At 40.2% G+C, this 20,213-nt stretch overlaps 1 protein-coding gene across 1 annotated transcript in view; it reads left to right on the top strand.

Annotated features, from left to right (window-relative positions):
* Positions 1-830: 830 nt before the first annotated feature.
* The window catches only part of NECAB1 (N-terminal EF-hand calcium binding protein 1), a gene marked incomplete at its 5' end in the record, with an annotated part of 54,379 nt that continues 34,996 nt past the window's right edge, over positions 831-20,213 (top strand). Inside the window, 2 exon segments of the mRNA XM_018076136.1 lie at positions 831-867; positions 10,179-10,287. Coding sequence (XP_017931625.1) covers positions 831-867; positions 10,179-10,287 — 146 coding nt within the window.

Genomic DNA, 20,213 nt, shown 5'->3' with positions numbered 1-20,213 from the left:
GGCTGAGCCTGGAAGGCTCTGCCACCTCTCTTTGTGGATTAATTCCCCAGGATCATCTTCTCAGATTCTACATGAGGAGTTACAGAATTTCACCTAAATATTTAAATAGCTTCTTCCTCAGGTGTCATTTACAGTGGGAAGAAAAGGCAGACCAATGAGAGGGCAAGCTGGGGTCACATACAATTTTGTGGCAGACGTATTGAAGGGAGGGATCTACAGTAAGCACCCTCATGCTGTCCTTGGCTTCATAGCTTATAAACCTCTATGCTTTCCCTCTCCCCTCTCTTCTATATTGGGGTTCTACTTTCTATCAGAGTCCTCAAATTTGCTCCTATACATCTGATGCTGCTGTCTCCACCACCCAGTCTGATCCCTTCATGCCACCAGACTCCTCTCCTGACTTACCCCTTTGCTTCCTCCACCTCTACAAACCATTAGCCTTTCTCACCATCTCAGATGCTCGGTGCATCCTCCCAGCTATCATACTTGCTCTGCTTCTTTAAACCACTTCTCTCAAAGCTGAATCCAGTATCATTGTAGCCATACGGTATCAGGTTGTGTGCCTAAACATCATCCTTATAATCCATAAACAAACTAGAAATAAAAGTGGTTCTTGTTATGGTCCTTGGTAAGTAGTGCACACAACACAGGAGGAGTTAAATAAAGCAATACTCTGGGGGAAGTATGGAGACACACTAAGAACTTTACAATTGTCTGCAGCCTTGTGAAAATGTCATGTAAATCTTAAACCATAAAATCTACACTAAATACAGCATTGTTTGTTATTAATGCATTAAAAAAAAAAAAGAAAAAGTGACTTTATTCTTTCTCTCTTTGTTTAGATATTACGAAGAGCAGACAAGAATGGTAAGATTGGTCACACATCTTCCCCCTCCCTTTGGAAAAAAGAATCCATCATTGATTCACCATGTTAAGTCATCCTAACAGGAAAGCCAGCCATCCCTCATTTCATTTTATGTGTTCTACGGGTTCAATGCCATGTATTATGTTGTACACTGATCCTCCCTGCAGGTTCTTCAAGGGCTGATCTTGTGCTTTCACATTTTGGTGTGTGTGTTTGTTGTACATTGGGTGCATGTGGGTGTTCTCTTAGTGACACTGACAAAATCTGGTTTGAAATACTTGTTAGTAGCTTCATCTTAGTACTTTTTAAAAACACCACGGGCTATATCCAGAAATCACATTTGTTTCCTACGTTTTGCAGTTATGTATTTTTCTACATGTCAATAGGCAAAATAAAGCCTTGAATCTAGCTCACATATTTATGGCACAGAAGTCTTGAGTTTTTTATTAATGAGAGAAGCGATGAACAGTGTTAAACTCACAGCTAAGACAGGTTTAACCCTGACAAGTGATTCCCAGTCAATCCTGAGAACATGGATATTGTGTACATTCAATAAAGAGAAGGCAAATAGATACCACTGAGAAAATCGGAGATAATAACTTACAAGGGAGAACTATTGACCAGTAAGGGGCTACTGTACAGTTTGATGGTATAAATGAGCCTGTTGAATAACCATTTATTGTTGCTGAGAGGGAAGTCCCACCCCCACAGCCCATCTCTGATTGTTATTCCTGCCCCAGCTCATGTGCAGCAAGTGGCACTTCCTGTGAGACCATGACAGCCTCCTTCAGAGAGCTCAGGAACCACAGAATCCATCAATGTGACAGTGTTTTGGTAATGCTTTCTTTGTTATCTCCCTCAGTCAGCTTGCCAGTGGTTTGCATGGGCAGTGATGGTGCACAGTGAGGGCTGGAATGGGGAGGAGAAGAATCTCCTCTTCAGCAGTGCCTTTCTAGGTTAGCTACCTACCAACCAAGGCCAAGCTCTGCTGGCATCCCCCCCCCAGACCTCCTCATGGTGTTGGAAATAGATGTGTGTGTGTCTGCCCCGAAGACTGATGAGAGTCAGAGTGCACAGTGCAGAGCAGAGGTCATTATTCCCTTGGAGTCAAAAAGAGTCCCTCCAGCTTTGTGTCCCTGCCCTGGACTTTGAGCTCATGCTGTCCCAGCCCTGGTGGATCCACAGCACTTCAGTGGTCAGAACACTTACATTTGGGTTTCCTCCCCCCACCTCCCCCCAAGGTAAGCTCATTACTTATCTCATTACTAATACTTGGCTATGAAAGTAAGGGAAACGGCTCATGTGACCCATGACAAACTGTTTCCACAATACAAAACCTTATCAGCCTCAGAGAATTTAGTTGCTGTCATTCCTACCTCTATATGCTGTTACTCAAAAGTACTACAATGATTTATGTCTATGTTTAATTGAGAAAGTTCTTTAGCAAACAGTCATTCCTGTATGTGAAAGAAGTCATACAAATGTGGTGGCTTCTTTCTTTGCCAGCCCCAGTATGTATATAATTCTGTTACTGTTCTGTTTCTGGAAATATCAGCTGTGCACAGCTTCCATGAGAGATTCAGCTTCATAAACTTATCTATAGTTCTTATTTCATGGCTGAGCAGCTCTGCTCTGTGTGGAGCAGATCTGCACTCCTTCTTAAAACTGAAAGGTCATATGACTTTTTTAGATGGAGGACAAACATAGGGAAGGATTTTTAAGAAATATATGGTTCATAATATTGACAAAAGCAACAGAAAACCCTGAGGGAAAGAAAGCAATTTCATAAAGGTGAAATGTTGCACATTGACCTTTTTGGAAAGGAGAGGTTTCAGGTCTGCATGTCAAAATGAAATTTTGGTCAGGTTTACTTTATAAAACTCCATACGCTCAAAGGAAAGTGTGTGGATGTCACACAGAACTAATTTCAGCTAAAAGGAAAAATCTTCATTTATTTAATTTTTTTGCTGTTTAAAACAAAATCAAATTCATTAAATTCCTCTCAAAAAGTAAGATCTTGTCCCTATTCTGCAAGGGACAGAGTGAAGAAATATGGAAACTGAAAATGCCAATTTTTTACGTCTCTCGTCTCACAGGCAGCAGTAGTAACCCCACACATACGTGAATGTGGCATCTGTACGTGCTTGTCAGCATGAGGTGTTTTTTTCACCTTTTGATATGCTGAGATGGAAATGGAGTTCCCCATTAGCCTTACAGTGACTTGCAGTCAAGTGAAACAACATCAGTTGCTGGTAAAGGTCACCCAGGGGCCTTTCCTGACCATGCAGCTTTGACATGTTCCCAATTAGAAGAGCCTCTGCTATAATTCTCTCCTCTTAGCACAGGAATGTAATTTCAAATATAGATTATGTTGCAGAAATCCAATCACGAACAATCTGACTGTCAAAATGGATGGTAAAAACAAAGGTCATAATCTACTGATAATGCAACTCCTGATCCTGCAAGAGGAACAGTCCTCTTTAACAGATCCTTTAGCTGAGGGAAGGTGCCTCAACACTGCTGGTTCAACACAGACCGAAGACAAGGAGCACCAGATAAAAAAATAACTGGAGAAAGGGCCCTGCCTTTGCCTGCATTATGGTAGGGGTCATTTCCCATCCTCATGGGGAAGAAGACAGTTACTCTTACCTTTTAGCAGTCTTTCTACTTTATCATCTCCAGCTTTTTCTTGCAGGGAGCCTGGCTGCTGCAGACCTGTTCTCTTAGAAAGGTGGAAACAAATTACCCCAAGCCCAATGACTAGCTTACCCAGCAGTGGGCTGCTGAGTGTATGCACCAGAACAACAGTCACCTTTTAAGGCATGAGTCCCCTCTTCTGTTCTGGAAACATGGCATGCTCTGGCATTCAAGACTCCCCTCAGCACTTTTCAGTGTGGAAACATCCATCCAGTCAAACCTGGAGGGAGGAGGAAGTGACCCCCAGCCATGTTCTCCAGGAGAAGACCCTCTCACCTGTCCCTCTCCTCCACAAATTAGAATTGGTATTTCATTATTTCCTTGTTCCAAACTTAACAACTCCTGCCCCCAAGCTCAAGCAGGGGCTCAAGCTCCAAGCAGCAGCTCTAAAGAGGGCAACTCAATATGACAGGTTTAGAAAAGTTTGTTTGTATATAGATGCTGTCATTGATTTGCATATACAAGTCAGCTATTATGAAAAAGCACTGAGTATAACCTATACCTCAAACATCCTCAAAGCTTCTAAGAGAAAGATATTTGAAAACATCACAGGTAATAACTGCTATAGAAGCAGTCACTGTCAAAAAAATTGCAAAGCCTTAACCATAAAGAACACTGCAAACAGTATGCTGCAGGCAGTCAAGAATAACTGCAAACAAACGAGGGAAAATTTTAAAAACTGACTAAACAAAAGGAGATTAAAGTTCCATAGATTGCCAAACCTGAATATCAAACAACCAGCAGACTAGGAACAAAATCTTATTAATGTCAGAACTCGTACATTTATGCCTGCTTTCATTTTTTTCTCTGACACATCAAACAAGCACTCAGTGAAAGCTTCCCCCCCCACAAAAAAAGGGTTTTTTTATAATGTATTTAAACTAGAATCTGTAAAATAAAAAATACAGCCAGATTTGATTAATCTTTGCTTTCTGTCATGTGTCTTCATTCAGAACCCCTGATGTCCACGACACAGAGCAGGGACATAAGACTTTTAAATGTACAATTCTCAAACTGTATAAAATATCATGATAATACACCTGTATCAAAATTGCTGCTGATTGCAATGATCTGGGGATTTCAGCCCAGCTATAAAATCATGCAAATATTAGCCCATCAAAAAAGCATGGGTCATAAATACAGGATTCTTTAAAATCAGTGCAGCAGTAGCATCCTATTCCTTCCACTGGTGTCAGTGACCAAGGGGATTGATTCACAGATCATACACTCTTGAGTGACCCAACAAGATTTCCACAGAATAAACAAAAAGCCACTGAACTGCACCTGTATGATCATCAAGAGGAAATCTTGCAACACTTACTCTAGGTCAGTTTTGCAGAGATAGGTGTTTTCATATTCATTATTTATTGACAGTACCATTGCAGAATAAACACTGACTTTTCAGGTGAGTTTTCTACCAGCTACATCTGCTCATGCACCTCTAGGTGAGCTCTAGCAGGATGACAACTGTATCACTACAGCAGTCCTCAGACCATGACTTCTCAGTGGCTCTAGCTTTTTTACCAGAGTGATAGTTTATGCCATCCCAGAGAACTGAGACAATATGCCTTTGAGAGGCAGGGAAAGCAGGGAAGGGATCTCTTGAATCTACCCTAAAGTGAACTGTCCAAGTTGGCCTGGAGGGCCACTTAGTGGGTTAAACTTTTTTCAAGAAAAATGTTATAGTTACACCAAAGCAAGGAATGCCAAGTCCCTGATTTCAGCATTTTTTTCCTAGGCCAGTGTCTCCTATCTGGGACTATAACATCCTGACATCTCATGAGGTCTTCAGCCAGCTCATGGGCTGCCCCCAGCAGTGCTGCTCGATGGCTGCTGCAGCAGCACATGGACTCTTCCCTCCATACAGACCTGCCAAATAGGTCACAGCATGACAGAGTGACTCATATCTTGTGTGCCCTTCCTTGAGAAAAACAACACTATGCAGGAATCCCTTGAGGAAGCTCTATGCACCATGGTTCCCAGAAAGGCCAGGTTTGAGTGGTGCAAAGTGGCCATGATTGAGCCACACATTTACTGGATGACTTTATAGATCTCATATTCTGAACAGGAGCCAGAGGACAGAAATTCTCTGAACTGCAGCATCCCAGATTTAAGTTCCCAAATTACTCAATCAATACTGGTAAAATGGATTAGTGAGGCAAAGCCCTTGCAGCACACCCTCTATGAACTCTCAGCACACTGCTCTTTGGTTCCTGACCATCTGCATCCACTGCAGACATCACCCTGGTTCCTGTTTCAGAGCCCAGGCTCTCCTGGGGGTGAGGTTCCCCATCTGACCTTCCTGAGTCCTTCAAGCATTGCAGGGCTGGACTCTGTGCTCCAAATTCCAGAAATTATTACTATAGAGACAACCTAAATTCTCTCCCTGTTAGCCTAGTCCCCTTGGAATCACTTGGTTGCATGTGGTAAGCTTTTCCAGCATGACAGCTGGAATAATGGCTCAACCTTATTTCTGATTCTATCAACATACAATACAGATCAGAGTCAATGAAAGCTAAGTGCATTTGCCCAGACTCTTTAAAGCTTCAGCCTATGTCTGCACTTCTTCTGATGCCACCCCTTATGACTGGAACCTAGTGGATATTATTAGCATGCTCACTTTGCACACTGAAACTTGTTATTTTGGCAGCTCGTTCTTGATCTGATTCCAGCCTATGTGCCATATGCCAATAAATTGGGTGGTTTTCCTATTTTTGCATGTGGTTTGTCTATGTCTGCTGTCATGTGTCCCCCCCCACTATCTTGATCTCTGTGCATATGGTAATATCTTAGAGCACTTAAGTGCTCTGATCCAAATCTTTTACAGCAGTGTCGACTGTCACTTCCTTCCAAAAAGACAAGTCCCACAGTAGGTCCCCAGGAGCAGGTGAGCTGGGAGGGGGATCCATTTCCTAGTCCTTTTTTACCTTCCTGGTTAATAAATACTTTCTACCACAGAGGATTTTTCTATTTATTTGTTTCACTTGTTGTTATCTCTTCTTCCTTTGCTAATTTTTGGCCTACAAGGGCAGAGATCTGTGTTCATAGAGCTCCAGACCCTAAAAAACCTGACTACCCTGGCAGTGTGCATGTTGCCAGTCTGCAGACAGGCTGGGAACCATCTGGTTGGGCAGGGCAGTGCTGTGGGTTCTACTTTCCAAATTCCTGCATGAACCCCAGGATGAGCTTTAGCCTAGTGTGGCTTTCCCCTCTGATTGCCATAAACTCTTCCATGTGGCTCTTCCAGTTGCCATAAGCCCTAGGATTGCCATTCAGCCATACAAGCTCCATCTGATGTGGCTCCTGATAAGAAGACTGGTTTGGTGTTCATTGTTTGCTTGATATCTTTTGACTCACTTTCGACTCCAAGAGAGAGTATGTGTGTGGCTTTCCTCCATCAGTTATCTAATGTGTGTCCTGGAGATTACTAGTGTTTATGCAGCAGACTGGCTGGGGGGTATCATTTGGGCCTATTTTATAAAAAAAAATCTCTTTAATAGAGAGGTGAATTTTACTGAAATAAATGTAAGAATGCAATCATAACCTGAAGAAAGACTCCTCTAAACCACTGTGTAACTATATTTCTAAATTTGCAAGTGCTTCATGGGGAGATTAATTTTATTATTTATATTTTTGTTTGCCAGATGGGAGCATTCTGGCTTCAAGGAGGATGGGTGACTGTGCTTGTTTTTGAAGAAACACTGCTTTTGAAAGATGTCAGAGAAGACAGACAAAAGCAAGCAAGTCTTGCAAAACTGCTTCTTTGAGACATTGCAAGGCAAATACTGCTGAAGGTTTATTACTCTGAGCGATGTGTAGCTTCGGAGAAGTTTGCCTTTCATGAGTCATCCTTCCCCTGTCACTTTGCCAGTGGAAAGGATTTAAGCATCTATAATAGAAGTTTCTGCTCAACTGCTCTGAAGCACTTAAACCAAACAGCATTAATCTGGTGCTTTGGGGGCAGTGAGGTGTGCCCAGAGAGGTGGTGCTGAGGACATGTAATACAGACTTTAAAATAAAAGCTATTCTTGATATTCTTGACACTTAAGGGGAAAAAAGGAAAAAACAATGAACAGGCTAGGCAAATGCATCTTCAATTTAACAGCACAAGGAGCACTTTTTAGGCTTTGGGTCCGAGCTTCATCTGAGCACTGAGGAAGCACAGGTGGCCTGGGCCACCGGTGGCTGATTCCCCAGCTGCACTAACAAAACAGTTACACTCATAAAATATCAGAAAAATGCCCTGAGTAGTCAGGGGTTTTTTTAGTTAATGTAACTCTATGAAGTCTGTAAGTACCAAATAGGTGCTCAAATCTCCTTGTGTTTTGCCAACAACAAGCTCAGTGGTGTGTCAGTCAATGTCAATAACATTCTGAATGTTATTGAGAATAACTAGCAATGAAGCAAAAGGCAATGTCTGCTCTTGGATGATAAAATTTAAAGAAAATAGCTACAGTGCCCAACCTGGCTGTTGTTGGATCAATAATTTTCTGGAGTGAGGTAAAGCCAATGATCCTAAAGGACAGAAATAAACAGACATGTTTCAGGTTTTGTGTCATATCCAGGCTTTTCAGTGGGTAAATTCATAATATGTTTATCTCAGGAAAGTTGCCAAGTGACTAGTTTCTTAAGTACATGTATAACTTGCATAAAAATCACCCTTCCCAGCAAAGGATAAAGCTGCAGAGGCAATTTGATTAAGCAATTAACTGTATCTATATGAGCCAAAAGAAGCATAGCTTCTTTCGACAAACTCAATATTTGATATTCCTTCCCTGTAACCAGTGCCAAATGGCAAATGTGTTGAGATTCTCAGTCAGGTAATCATGGCAGTTTTCTGCCATCTTGGTTTTTAGCTCTTCTAGATCTTGACATTTTATTTTGATCATAATGATAATCTCCAGCTACAATCTGTCTTTTCATATTAAACATTTCAAAATGGTTTTGTTGAGGAAGATATGTAATTTGTACAATTTTGAAACCTCTTGAAGATTACATATCTGAAGCCATATATTCAAATCAAAAAAATTATGAAATAAGAGCAAGTAAAAGATGGAGGAAACTACTCAGTTGTACTTTTTAAATATGCCTACTGTAGTACAGTATGTATTTACAGGATTTAGATACTGCTTTTGGAATAGATTCTTAGCCATTATAAAATTATGCCAAAGTACATTGTGGATTAATCTGATGCTTAGGACATCTTAGTCTTATCCTATACAGTTGTTTAGTGCTCTGTGAGGGATTCAATATGTTACTGAAGGAAGAGAAAGAAACATGTGAACCTAAATTTAGTGCTACCCAAATCAGAGTTATGAAGTGTTAGGTTATAAAAACATTCTTTATGCTTCATGCAAAAGCTCAATCAGTTTAGATAAATGATTACTTAATTACAGTTTAATCTTTCAAACTTCTTCTACATAATAGCAAAAGGTGAATCTTTCTTTGGCTTTTCCCTCTTGAACTACTGTAAACCACATTACTGTTCTCATAAATGTTATCAGATGGTACCTCCCCTCCCTCTGTGTCCCATTAGTCCTGCAGACACTACCTAACTACGTCATGGTATTGATAATAATTAGCACCCATGGGGTGATAATTGGGTTTGTCCCAAACAAATGAGAACAACAGTTATTTATAAAATAAACTTTTTCATAATTGGACTTCCCTGAATATTAAATGGCCAATTCAACTTCCATATGAAAATTGATCTGAGCATTTTGACTGACCTCTGATATATGTCCAAACCACTTTTCTCATTCCTATATTTTGGTGTAATCTTCAGATGAATTATGCTGGTAAATAGAAATGTTTTCTCTTCTCTGCTGACCAAGAAAATTAGCTTAAATTCTTTCCAGGAAAGAGGACACAAGGCTGGCTTCCTATTCCATGAAAGTCAAACTTTTTGTTTAATTTATTTGTTAATTACACACCAAGCATGGAACTTTTTTGAAAGATGTATTTTATGAAGAAGGACAAGTGTTGCAAGCCAGTGCAGTGTATTGACTAGTGTTTATAGCTAGAGAGAAGAGTCAGGTCAGATACCTGCTGCTTTTTAATTGTGTACTTCAGTCTCAGTCTCCCCTGCGGAAGGCAGGGAGCAGAGGAAAGAAAGAGGAGGAATAGGAAAAAGAAATAGATAGCTCTAGATAGCTGAAGGAATTTTCATTGAAATAGCACATTCCTTCAACAATTGCCTGCTTTTGTATTTCCCTGGATTTTCTCTACCCCACTCCGTCTCAGGAGGTTGCCGATCTTCCATGCAGAGGGCAGGGAGTAAGTAGGGGAAGGATGGGGCAGGATGGGGAGAAGCCACAGTGAATGGCATCAGGGCAAAAACAGGACTGTATTGATGTGTTTGCCAATAGAAATTTAACAAAACCAAACTATCTTTTCATAAAAGATAAGAAGGAGGAAGAATAACTGAGTTACCAAGAAGAGAACTCTGATACAACAGATGATACATTTAGCATCATGTTCTTTATTAAATATATAAAGCTTCTGCATTTAAGCTGGAGACCTAGAAGGTTTTAATACTTTCCTCTCCTACTGCATGAAGTAAACAAGCAAAATTATGAATGAAATTAAGGCAATTTTCGTTTCTTCACTGTTCCAGATGATGGAAAACTGTCCTTTGACGAATTCAAAGCTTACTTTGCTGATGGAGTTCTGAGTGGAGAAGAACTGCATGAACTTTTTCACACCATTGATACACACAATACTGAGTAAGTGCCCCCTTCTTACAGTTCCAGTGCCACTCTTTGTACCTGAGAAAATGGAAAAAAGACATCAGGCTGATTTTAGGAAACAAATCTAAGCAGAAAGCTGCTTGAGGAAGCTAGGCCGTGTCATATGGCTGTACAAGTGAAGTGTTTTGAAACCTTGTTAATATACTTGCATAGGTGTTCCAATAAGTGTGATTTGGGTAGCTGAGAACACAGGGTGGAAATTGAATGCCTTCTCTATTCCCCACTCATGGAAAGGAGCTGTGGCCTCCTTCAGGCATAAATATGGATTCCTCCATTCTTGATCCTACTGATTCATTACATGAGATGAATACTTGGAGCAGATGTTGAGAAGGGAGTAAAATAAATGAAGCAATCATATACAGTAAAGAGCTAAAAAGCCATCCTGTCTGGTGGCATGGTGTTGGTGCTTTCCCTTGGGCTGTTTGGACATCCCTTTTATGGCTGGGTTAAACAAGGCCACAGGGAAATTAACTGACAGGGATTTCATGAAGTTCAACAAGGAGAAGAGCAGTTCTGCTACTGGGGAGGAATAACTCCATGCTTTTGTGGAAAATGGAATCAAATTAAATGTAGTTTCATAGTAGAATTCACAAGATTTTAGAGATTGTGCCAACATAATGTCCTGAAGTAAGCAGAAGAAATGCTACTCAATCTGTTGGACTTCTGGGGAATGAAAAACACTATAGGCTTTATAAAGTGATAAAGGGATGGGGTGAAGGAGACAGGGAGGTGGTGGAGTCACCACCTGTGAAGGTATTTGGGGGATTTGGCAGTACTGGGTTAACAACTGGACTCAATGGTCTTAGAGGTCTTTTCTAACCTTAACAATTATATGATTCTATAGTTCTGTGCACCAGTATATAGTGGGGGCCACCCAGCTGGAAAGCAGCTTAGCAGAAAAGGACATTGGGTGACCGTCAGTTTGAGCATCAGCTAACAATGTGTCTCTGTGGTCAAGAAGGCCAATGGTATGAATAACTCAGAGTCAAAAACTCACTTCAGAGCCAGACTCATTGATACAGCTTTGGACTTCCTCATATCTGAGGATACCACATATCTGCAGAAGTGGTTTTCTTTCAGTGTAGTTCCATTTGTCTGCATTTATCGGGAAGCATCCTGATAAGGGCAGAAATCCTGGAGGACTAAGTAAGATCTCTAAGAAAAAAGAGATGTTCTAGATCTATTCTGTCTTTCTTTTTATTTGTAAAGCTTTTTTAATTCTTAAAATATTTTAATTTTTATTATTGTTTTTACACCATTTTCTCTTTAACAGAAAATATACAGATCTGAAAAATATGTAGAAAAGTGAGAATTACATTATGTTTTCCTCCTGGTAGACAGGCACACCTGAAGAATAGATACAACTGTTGAATGTTAGAGTTATTAGCTGAGAATGGGTAACAAAACCGTCACAGCAGCCATCTGAGAAATCATTCTCACTGTCCAGGAAAAGCCTGGCAAAAAGCTAGGCACAAAAGTCACAGAAAATGTACTGTGAAGAGTCATATTTTCATGTATTTCAGGGAATCGAACAGGTGGAAGACTTAGGCAACCTACTAAATTACCTTTTCCAAACAGAAGGAGTGCTTTCTATTGATGGGTTAACTTATGTTAGAGAGTACAACCTAGATTTAGGTAAGAAAACATAGTTGAAGCTTAGATTTAAAGCAACAACAAGAAGCTTTTTGAGTATGTTTTTTCATGAAGTCTTTAACTGATAAAAGGCTTTAGCTGACTTTGCAGCTGAAAAGTATTTTACAAGGCTTGATCTTTCTCTCTAACAGAACCAAATACATTTTAAAGGCATTCCCTTAGGCCCTTTGAAAGCTTTTGAGAATCCTGGCAGGCAGACAGCAAGATATCAAATGGATATAGTGAAGAGAGACAACTCGGACAGTATAATATAATTTCCTTGTAAGTATAGCTTTCCAGCAAAACTCACATGAAGCAGATATAATAAGGAGCAAAAACTTTACTCGCTGCCATTTCCTGAAAAGGGCAGGTTACAAAAAATGTCTCAAACTAACAATCTGGCTAAGAAAAGTAGCAAAATGTTCAGTGAACCTTGGGAAGTGTTGTAATGTAAGTGTTAGGAGAATCATGTACATATCAACAATCCCAAAACCATCTGTTTTGTGATGTTTTCTCTTGCAAATTATCCAAGGGAATTAAATGAAAATCCAGGTTTGTGCCTGTAAGTCCTAAGTAGTTTATGGCTTGTTTTTAGTAGGGGAGGGTAAGGAATTCTACTCAGTTGTGTAGCTAGTAGTAGAAGATTTGTACAGATTATTTTGTCTCTCTTATCCAGTTAAAATAAAGACTGTCAAAGTCTGGGCAAGTCATTTATCTTCTCTCTATTTTACTTCGCTATTTACAAAATGCAGACTGTAGTTCCCTATCTCAGAAATATTTTGTTAGCATTGAGATTATGCAGTGATTCACACTATACACAAATGCCTGGGACAGATGGCTAGGGAAGCGTGTCATGATCCCTTAGTTCATTTCTTGGAGCATCTCAAGATTTCATACCCAGCGTGTCACAAGTGCAGACTTTGGGGTGTTTCCACCTGCATTAAATCTTTTAACTCTGCTGACATTCCAAACCTCACTGTCTGTGTGCACGGGTTTTTGTACTTCAAAGCCTAAAGATAAAAAAGGAGATGTGGCCTCGGGGTGATAACCATGGGCCACAAGCTCAGGAAATCTCAATTCCCTTCTCAGCTCTGTTGCAACAATCTTTCAATAAAATATTCAAAGTATAAAAGACTTACACTTTTCAGGGGACTAAACTAACCATGTATTAAAACCTCCTGTTACACAGGCTCTAATGTCAGTCAGATAGGCTGTGGAAGACTGCTAAAATGAGTAATTACCATTTCCAGTATGATAGCAGAGCAAATAACAGATGTTTTAACTTCCCGGTAATTCAGATTGTGTCTGCCTGACTGAGATCTCTGCACCTTGGTATTTGGTGCAATCCGGTGTCATCTTCTTACAAAGTAAAAGGTTGGTGTTGCAGTGACCATAATCAGCAGGAAAAATACATGAGTAGGATTTAGTTTTCACTGCATAAAGTTTCCAAGAGATAGATCCAAGGCCACGGTGTGTTGAGTAGCAGCCAAGCCCCCACAGCATGAGCTAGGCCAACATGAGTGCATAGCTGTGAGCTGGGAAGGGACAAGAGGAAGAGCTTATCTTTGCATTCTGATTTGACATCTATTTGACATGACATCCATGTTATACACCTGTAATGTCTCAGTCTGGAGCTGGTCAGTGCTTGTCCTAGGACTTCAGAAAACCTCAATGCACTCTACTTCAAAGCTGAGTTAATCATGTTGGAGTTCTGTGAGTCTGAAGTTACTCTCCGCGTGGTTCATCTCCCCTGTATTCCCCCAGAATCTTAGCTCCAAGCCATATAGTGCTCAGCAAGGCTCTGCAGGAAGCAACAGGAAGGGTATTGCAAGTGCAAGTGCTGCAAAGGCACCAGAAGTCTTTCCTGAGGCTGACAAGGAAGGTGACAACACACAGCTCATGGATGACATGAGCTGAAATAATTTCAGAGCTGAAGACCTAATGCTCTGCTGTCTAAGAGCATTCTGGTTATTAAGTGAAAGCAAAACAGCTTTCATGCAAGACAGTGTTGAAGGACAGCTGGACTTCAGAAGAGGCAGTTCTGAAGAAATACAGCTGTTTTCCTTACATGTGTTATTGCCTGAATAACTGTACTGAAAGTAGAGAAAAGTATCAGCAACACAGGTCTTTTTATACATGGAGTGAAGTATGCAGGAAAAGTTTGGAATTAGTGGCTTAAGGGGTGAAGAATTTTAAAGCCCATTTCCATGGTAAATTGGCCTCTGCTTAATTTTAATGTCAACTCTAATGAGCTTGTGTTTCAGCAGAGCAAGAATCCTTGACATGGTTAATGGTTTAGTGAATAAGTTTTAGCAGTCATTGCAAATGTAAACATCCCTTTTTTTAACTCTTATCCTTCACCCTTCCTTCTCCCACTCATAACTTTCATGGAAATTGTTTTTGCTTAATGGCATCCTCAGGGAAAAGTTGTCAGAAAATAATGAGAATATTTGGCAAAGTTACAAACTAAGAGATACACAGAGGATCTCAAGGGGATTCAGTCTGCAGCACTGCTGGAGAAATAGAGCGATAAATGCTTCACTGATTACTGACTCACAGGAGTCAGTGGGGAATCAGACTTGTTCTTCTCACTTTACTCATTAGTAAAATGAAGTCCTCAGTCAGGACCCTAGTTACAAGGTAGGAGGGATGCTTAAACTATTCAGGACCTGGGGCACAGGCACCCTCCCAAAGGTAGGGAGGTCCCATTAAACCTTTGTGTGTAGCACAAGATAAACTATGCACAAGTCAGAGATGAGTTTGGTGAGGACCTGAAAGCCTTGGCCACCTGCAGCACTGATCTTATGCTGGGTGTTAGGGAGAGTCCATCATGCTGCATGTACTGCATGTCAGGATGTGACTTGGCACAATGGAGACACATCTACACTTGCATGTGTATGTGTCAGCAGGGAGTCTGAGGCTCCCTCTTGGTCAGTGAAGTCACTGGCACCTAAGATGTGATGCTGTTCACATAGGCTTCAGCTCTGTTGCCCAGATATTAGGCATTTAAGATGCTTGCACCTGAAAATCAGCCTAATGTGGAAAGGATGACAGGAGAAGCAGCTGGGACATAGGTGGCAAGAGAAATGCTAGAACATTTGAAGGAACACTAGGTGTTCTGGATATGTTATATCTAGTTACTACTCAGTCTCTTGCTAGCTGCTCAGTTAAAACCCTCCAATTCCACTGAATATATTGGGGGTACTTTGGCTGGCAGGGCAGATTGGACACACAGACATCTACATTTAGGACTCAGTCCCAAAGTGAATCCACCTCCCTCCCACCTGTCCAGGTCTTCATTAGCTGAGCCCTAGTTCTTCCCTTGGGTCAAAAGAGAAGTGCTGAGATTATCTGCCCTAGCAGCAAACTCCGAAAGGATGCCAGCTGGATGTCTGAGAGCAAGAAGCTGGTTAGCATTGTCCCTGCAGTCGTAGGAACCCATCTGACTGCATTAGCCTGTGGCCCAGTACTGTGCACCTAAACTAAAATGAAATGTATATTTTATGGACCAGAATGCTTCCTTTAACATTCTGGTTGTAAAGATAATAGTGACAAAACCTCAGTAATTTAAGTATGGTTTAAGGATACTAATTATCTCTGCCTTGTAAGGCTTTCTTCTCTGTTAGTTGGAAGGTGTATTTTGGTCTCCTGGTATTGCTGATCTTTCACAGTTCAATACAAATACATAGAAAAAAAATAATTAACTTCTAACAATTAGGAAAATAAAATATCTATTTAAAAGGATATGAGATACAGGCAGGCTCTTTAATTAGGTGAACTGCAGATGAGTGAAAAGGGGTTTTTTTCTAAAAAGGAATTATTGAATGCAAAAAAAAAATGCAAGAGGAATATAATTATTGGCTTTTGACCATTTTTAAAAATGGTTCTTTTACGTTAAATTAGGATTTCAGGCACATGGTTCAGCATTGACATCAGGAAGGTATGTTTGCTAATATTTAAGAGTTGTAATTGCAACTATTGGCTTTAACTATCAGATTTTTCAGACAATAGCTACAGAAATCTGTTTGAAAATGAAGCACAGAGACAAAGGCAAGATACTGGTCAGAGTGAGCTGATTATTCATTTTAGTATTTCACGACTGATCAAAAGAAGTTCACTGAGAATGATTTATACAGTCTTGATGCTACTAGGTCCTCTCGTTAGACAGACAAGCTGCAAATAGAATTTTGCTTCAAAATTTTCCATATGGATGATTATTTTTAATGGGAAATTCAGCTTTCTGCAGAAACAAGTGAGAATCACTCACACTGAGGAAATCAGATGGTAATGACTATTTTCAGTTGCATTTACCTAAATGGAGCTGACCTAAAGTGTTTCATTTCAGTTCTTCAGAAGATAACATTGGTTTCCCAGCAGTGAGTACATTGCTTAATGGTAGGTGTGGTTTGAAAGCCTAGTCCTAGTCTGGCTTTCCCAGAGAACCACAACATTTTGGCACCTCTATCAAGATGTGTATTTCCAAGGAGTTTAATAAAACAATGTAACATTTTAGTTTGTCTAAAAATAAATAATTTAATCTCATGTTTTTTTTTAAGAATCATTTTGAGACAGAACCAGAAATGAAAACATGTCCTATGGGGTAAAAACTCTGAAATTTGTTCCCTGTGGCAAAAGAGCCACCATGATGTTGTGTTTGATTTAGGTTTGTGTCATTCAGACTCTGCTAAAAAATCATACCTCTGCAGCCCTTGCACAATGCTCTACAGATTTTGACATACACCTTGAGTTTTAATAGTATTATTAAGCCTCTTTTAGCAACACAGAGGCTGGTGTAGCTCAGATGATTAAGATAACTTGTCAGCTATGTAGTCATTGCATCCCTATAAATCATTGCTGAATGCAAAGGACTAGAGGATTGTTTTTTCAGATGAGTTCTTAGGAGAAAAAAATCAAAACTTTATTCTCTCCTGCAGTCTTGCCACAGGAGAACAGTAAGGGATGATTCTGAAGTTATCACTTAGCCTGAAGCTAAGCATAAGGAAACCAGGCAATTATTTAGTGCAGCAGGATGTGGGACATTAAAAGAGCCATGACCCTGCTGCCCATGTCAGAGCCCAGAAAGCCAAGCTCGCTGCTGCCTTTGAGGGTCCAGCAGATGCACAGTCCAGCTGGACCTGGAGTTGAATAGCTGCAGTGTCCTCAGGGCAGAAGGAAGTTTGCCTCCTCAAGGACAGACTCAGGAGCTCTGTCCCACTTCTGTTTCTTCTTCCTCCTCTCCTTCTTCCTTTTCTGTGACAAGAGGCCAACACCTGGGCCTATCACAGCACTGCAACATCCTGGAGGCAGTTTTGCCTCCAGTGGTAAGAAACCTTGAACAAACCTGAATAGAAATGTATTCACTTATGCAAAGCAGCTGTGAGACAGAAAACCCCTAAACTGGAAGTGCACACATAGGACTCCTTTGTGAAACACTCTGTAATGTTGGAGCACTTACCTCTTTTTGCTGACTTAAAGTGGGATGGTATGCAGGCTTTCATGTTGCAAAGAGCATTTTGGCCAAGATTGTCCATGGATGACTATGCAGTCACCCTTGCATAGTTTAAGTAATATATAATTCCTTTCACTCACAAATTATATACTTCTACTTAACAACAGGTGATACTAGCTTTGAACCTTCCTCCCTAAAACCAAATTTAGCAAAAAGTCATGCAAATGGGATGTAAAAGAGAGTTGGTTCAAGCTCCTGAAAAAATCCTTAGCATATCTGAGAATGGAGAGAGATCTGAAGAAGAAAGTGTTATCCTTCTCCAGCTATGTCATGGCAATGAATTTTCTAAATTAGGTTTGTTCATAAAGTCTTTCATATAGTATTGGATTCTTCAATAAAGTATCTGCTTTAAATGCCAGACTCCATACTTTGTATATAACTCCTGAAGAGATATCATTGTCTCTTCTTGTGGTCCAGGGAAAATATCCACATCTTCTGCTGGTACCTCTGCCTAGAGGTGCCTTTCCTATCAGAGAACAGTATGTGTCAAGTCAGTGGGTGGGGTTGTGGATCAGTGGATCCACAGCAGTGAATGAGTGGAATAGCTTTAACCTTCCCTCCTCCCTGGTAGCCCCCAGTCCACAGCTAACTGTGGTGGGCAGAAAAAGATCACAGCTGCTTTGCAGTTCTACATTTTGGTCCACTTCCAGAGGTAGCATGAGTAGGCACTTTTGCCACAGTTCATTCAAGTGAATTTGCTTATTTTTCTGTCACTGAGCAACAGGTATGATCAACTTTGCAGTGATCAGGACTGCTCAGTGTAATAGTTCTTTAAAAATAGCTCATGTTTTTACGTAGAGAACATTTTAGGCATAGACGTAGAAGGACTGCATCTAGTAGTCAGAAAGCAAATTGAGAGCAGGACTTAAAAAATTAACATGCTAACATAGTGTGAATACATTTGGCTACACCCGATGCCTCAGTTGCTTATTGTGAGTGGAGGGCTGGTGGCTGGATGTGATTCATCCAGTAAATATCGCAAATAACATGTTCAGCATTTCCAGATTATAGGTCTAAGCAGAAGCATCCTTGGCATGTGTACCCACTGAAATGATGAACAGGTGCCTGCTGTAAACCTGAGTACTGAGTAACAGAAACAGCCCTCTGGTGTGTACCTCACTCCTGTATTATTAAGTACAAGCCAAATTTCTTTAATTATTTCTGTAGCATCTTGCAGGGATGCAAAATTGTTTGTATGCAGCAAAAGAACTCCTAGGTTTGTTCACAACTGTGTTTGAAGCAGCATGTTTGAAGCAGCATGTTATAATTTCTGAGAGAATGAAATAATCTGTGCACAAAATTATAGCTTCCCTGCCTAGAACAGCATCCCCTTCAAAGAGGATGCCAAGAACAATGAAGGGTATTTATAACAAAGAAATATTGAGTATGCTAGACTGAAATCCATGTACTTTGTGTCTTTTCTGTGTTCTGTCACAGGCTTGCTGCAAAAATTGCTTTGCATAATATTTTTCTCATTATTCAGATGTCCAATTCTAACTGAAAATTAATTCAGCACCTAAATACTTTTCCATCTGCACTGGTAGTCCATTTGCAGCTGTGCCACTCCTGCCAATAAGACTAACAGCATACTGAAAACAGGGATGCTGAAAGCCTCCAAGCTACTCCCTATATCAGTACCATGGTACTGAGGATACTGCAGAAGGACAAGGATGAGAATAGATTCAAATACGAAATTTGAAAAGAGCATGAATTTGACTGGGTAACTGTGAAAGGCTATTTTAAACATAGTTATCAAACTGTACATTAAGAAATGCAGAAATGTGTTTTACATTAAGGCATTAGGGCAGATGATGTGAAAGAGAAGAAAATGAAGGGATGATTAACAAATAGTAGGCATCATAACAGCAAACTCCTGTCATTTAACATCATCATATTCTGTCAAGGCTTTTTGACTCAGGCAATTTTCCAGCTTTCGGGAATTCAGTTTGCATTCAAAGGGTGAACACTTGGACTGTTCCAAAAATGACTGCTGAACTGCAGGAGTGGGTGGTCAGACACATTTGACCACTGATGCTGTAGTGATCTGTGGTAAAAAGCCTTAAGGAGTTGCAGACACTTTTTCCCATCACATCATTTGTTGACCTAAGAGTTAAGTTTCTCAGCTTCAGCACCTGTTCTTACAGACTATGAATTTCTTTGTACCTTCCACCAAGGTCATTGGAAAAAAAAAAATCAGGTGCAAGTCTCATTGGCAGCCATCTAACTTGGCCTGTTCAAATGCAGATAAGGTCACCTTCAATTAATAAAAGTTGTGTGAAAATCTCATTTACATTATCAATTAAAAGTGTTCAGAAGTTTTTATAGTCCTGAGTATGCAAGTTTGTGATAACCCAGGATCCTGCAGTTTCCCTGTTTCTCTCCCTTGTGAAATAAAAGCCAGATGTATGGAAGTTAGCAGTGGTGAAAGTGATTTTAAGATAGCACTGTGTCATCATTTTATTAAAAGGTCAATTAAAGAATCCCATTAAAAAGATAAGTGAAAATACCCTAAGTGCAATCAGCCGTTCAATATTCACCCCTCAGCAAGATTCAAAGAGGACATTCGTGCTTTTAAGTTTCTTTAATAATCAGTTTCTTCTCCTCCTTGGAAGAAAGTCAATATGCTAACTTTAAGTAATGAGCTGTAGGTCAAATTTTTTTTTCTTCTGTCTATTAAGGCCTCAGAGAGAAAATATTGCTTATGAGAGAAAATATCACTTCAAAGTTGATCAAGACAAAATCTGTTCCAAGTGAACAGGTT

This window comes from Manacus vitellinus, unplaced genomic scaffold (assembly GCF_001715985.3).
Source record: "Manacus vitellinus isolate BGI_N305 unplaced genomic scaffold, ASM171598v3 scaffold_1_pilon, whole genome shotgun sequence".
Taxonomy (NCBI): Eukaryota; Metazoa; Chordata; class Aves; order Passeriformes; family Pipridae; genus Manacus; species Manacus vitellinus.
The sequence above is the reverse complement of the archived record's forward strand: the minus strand, read 5'-3'. Positions and strand labels throughout refer to the sequence as shown.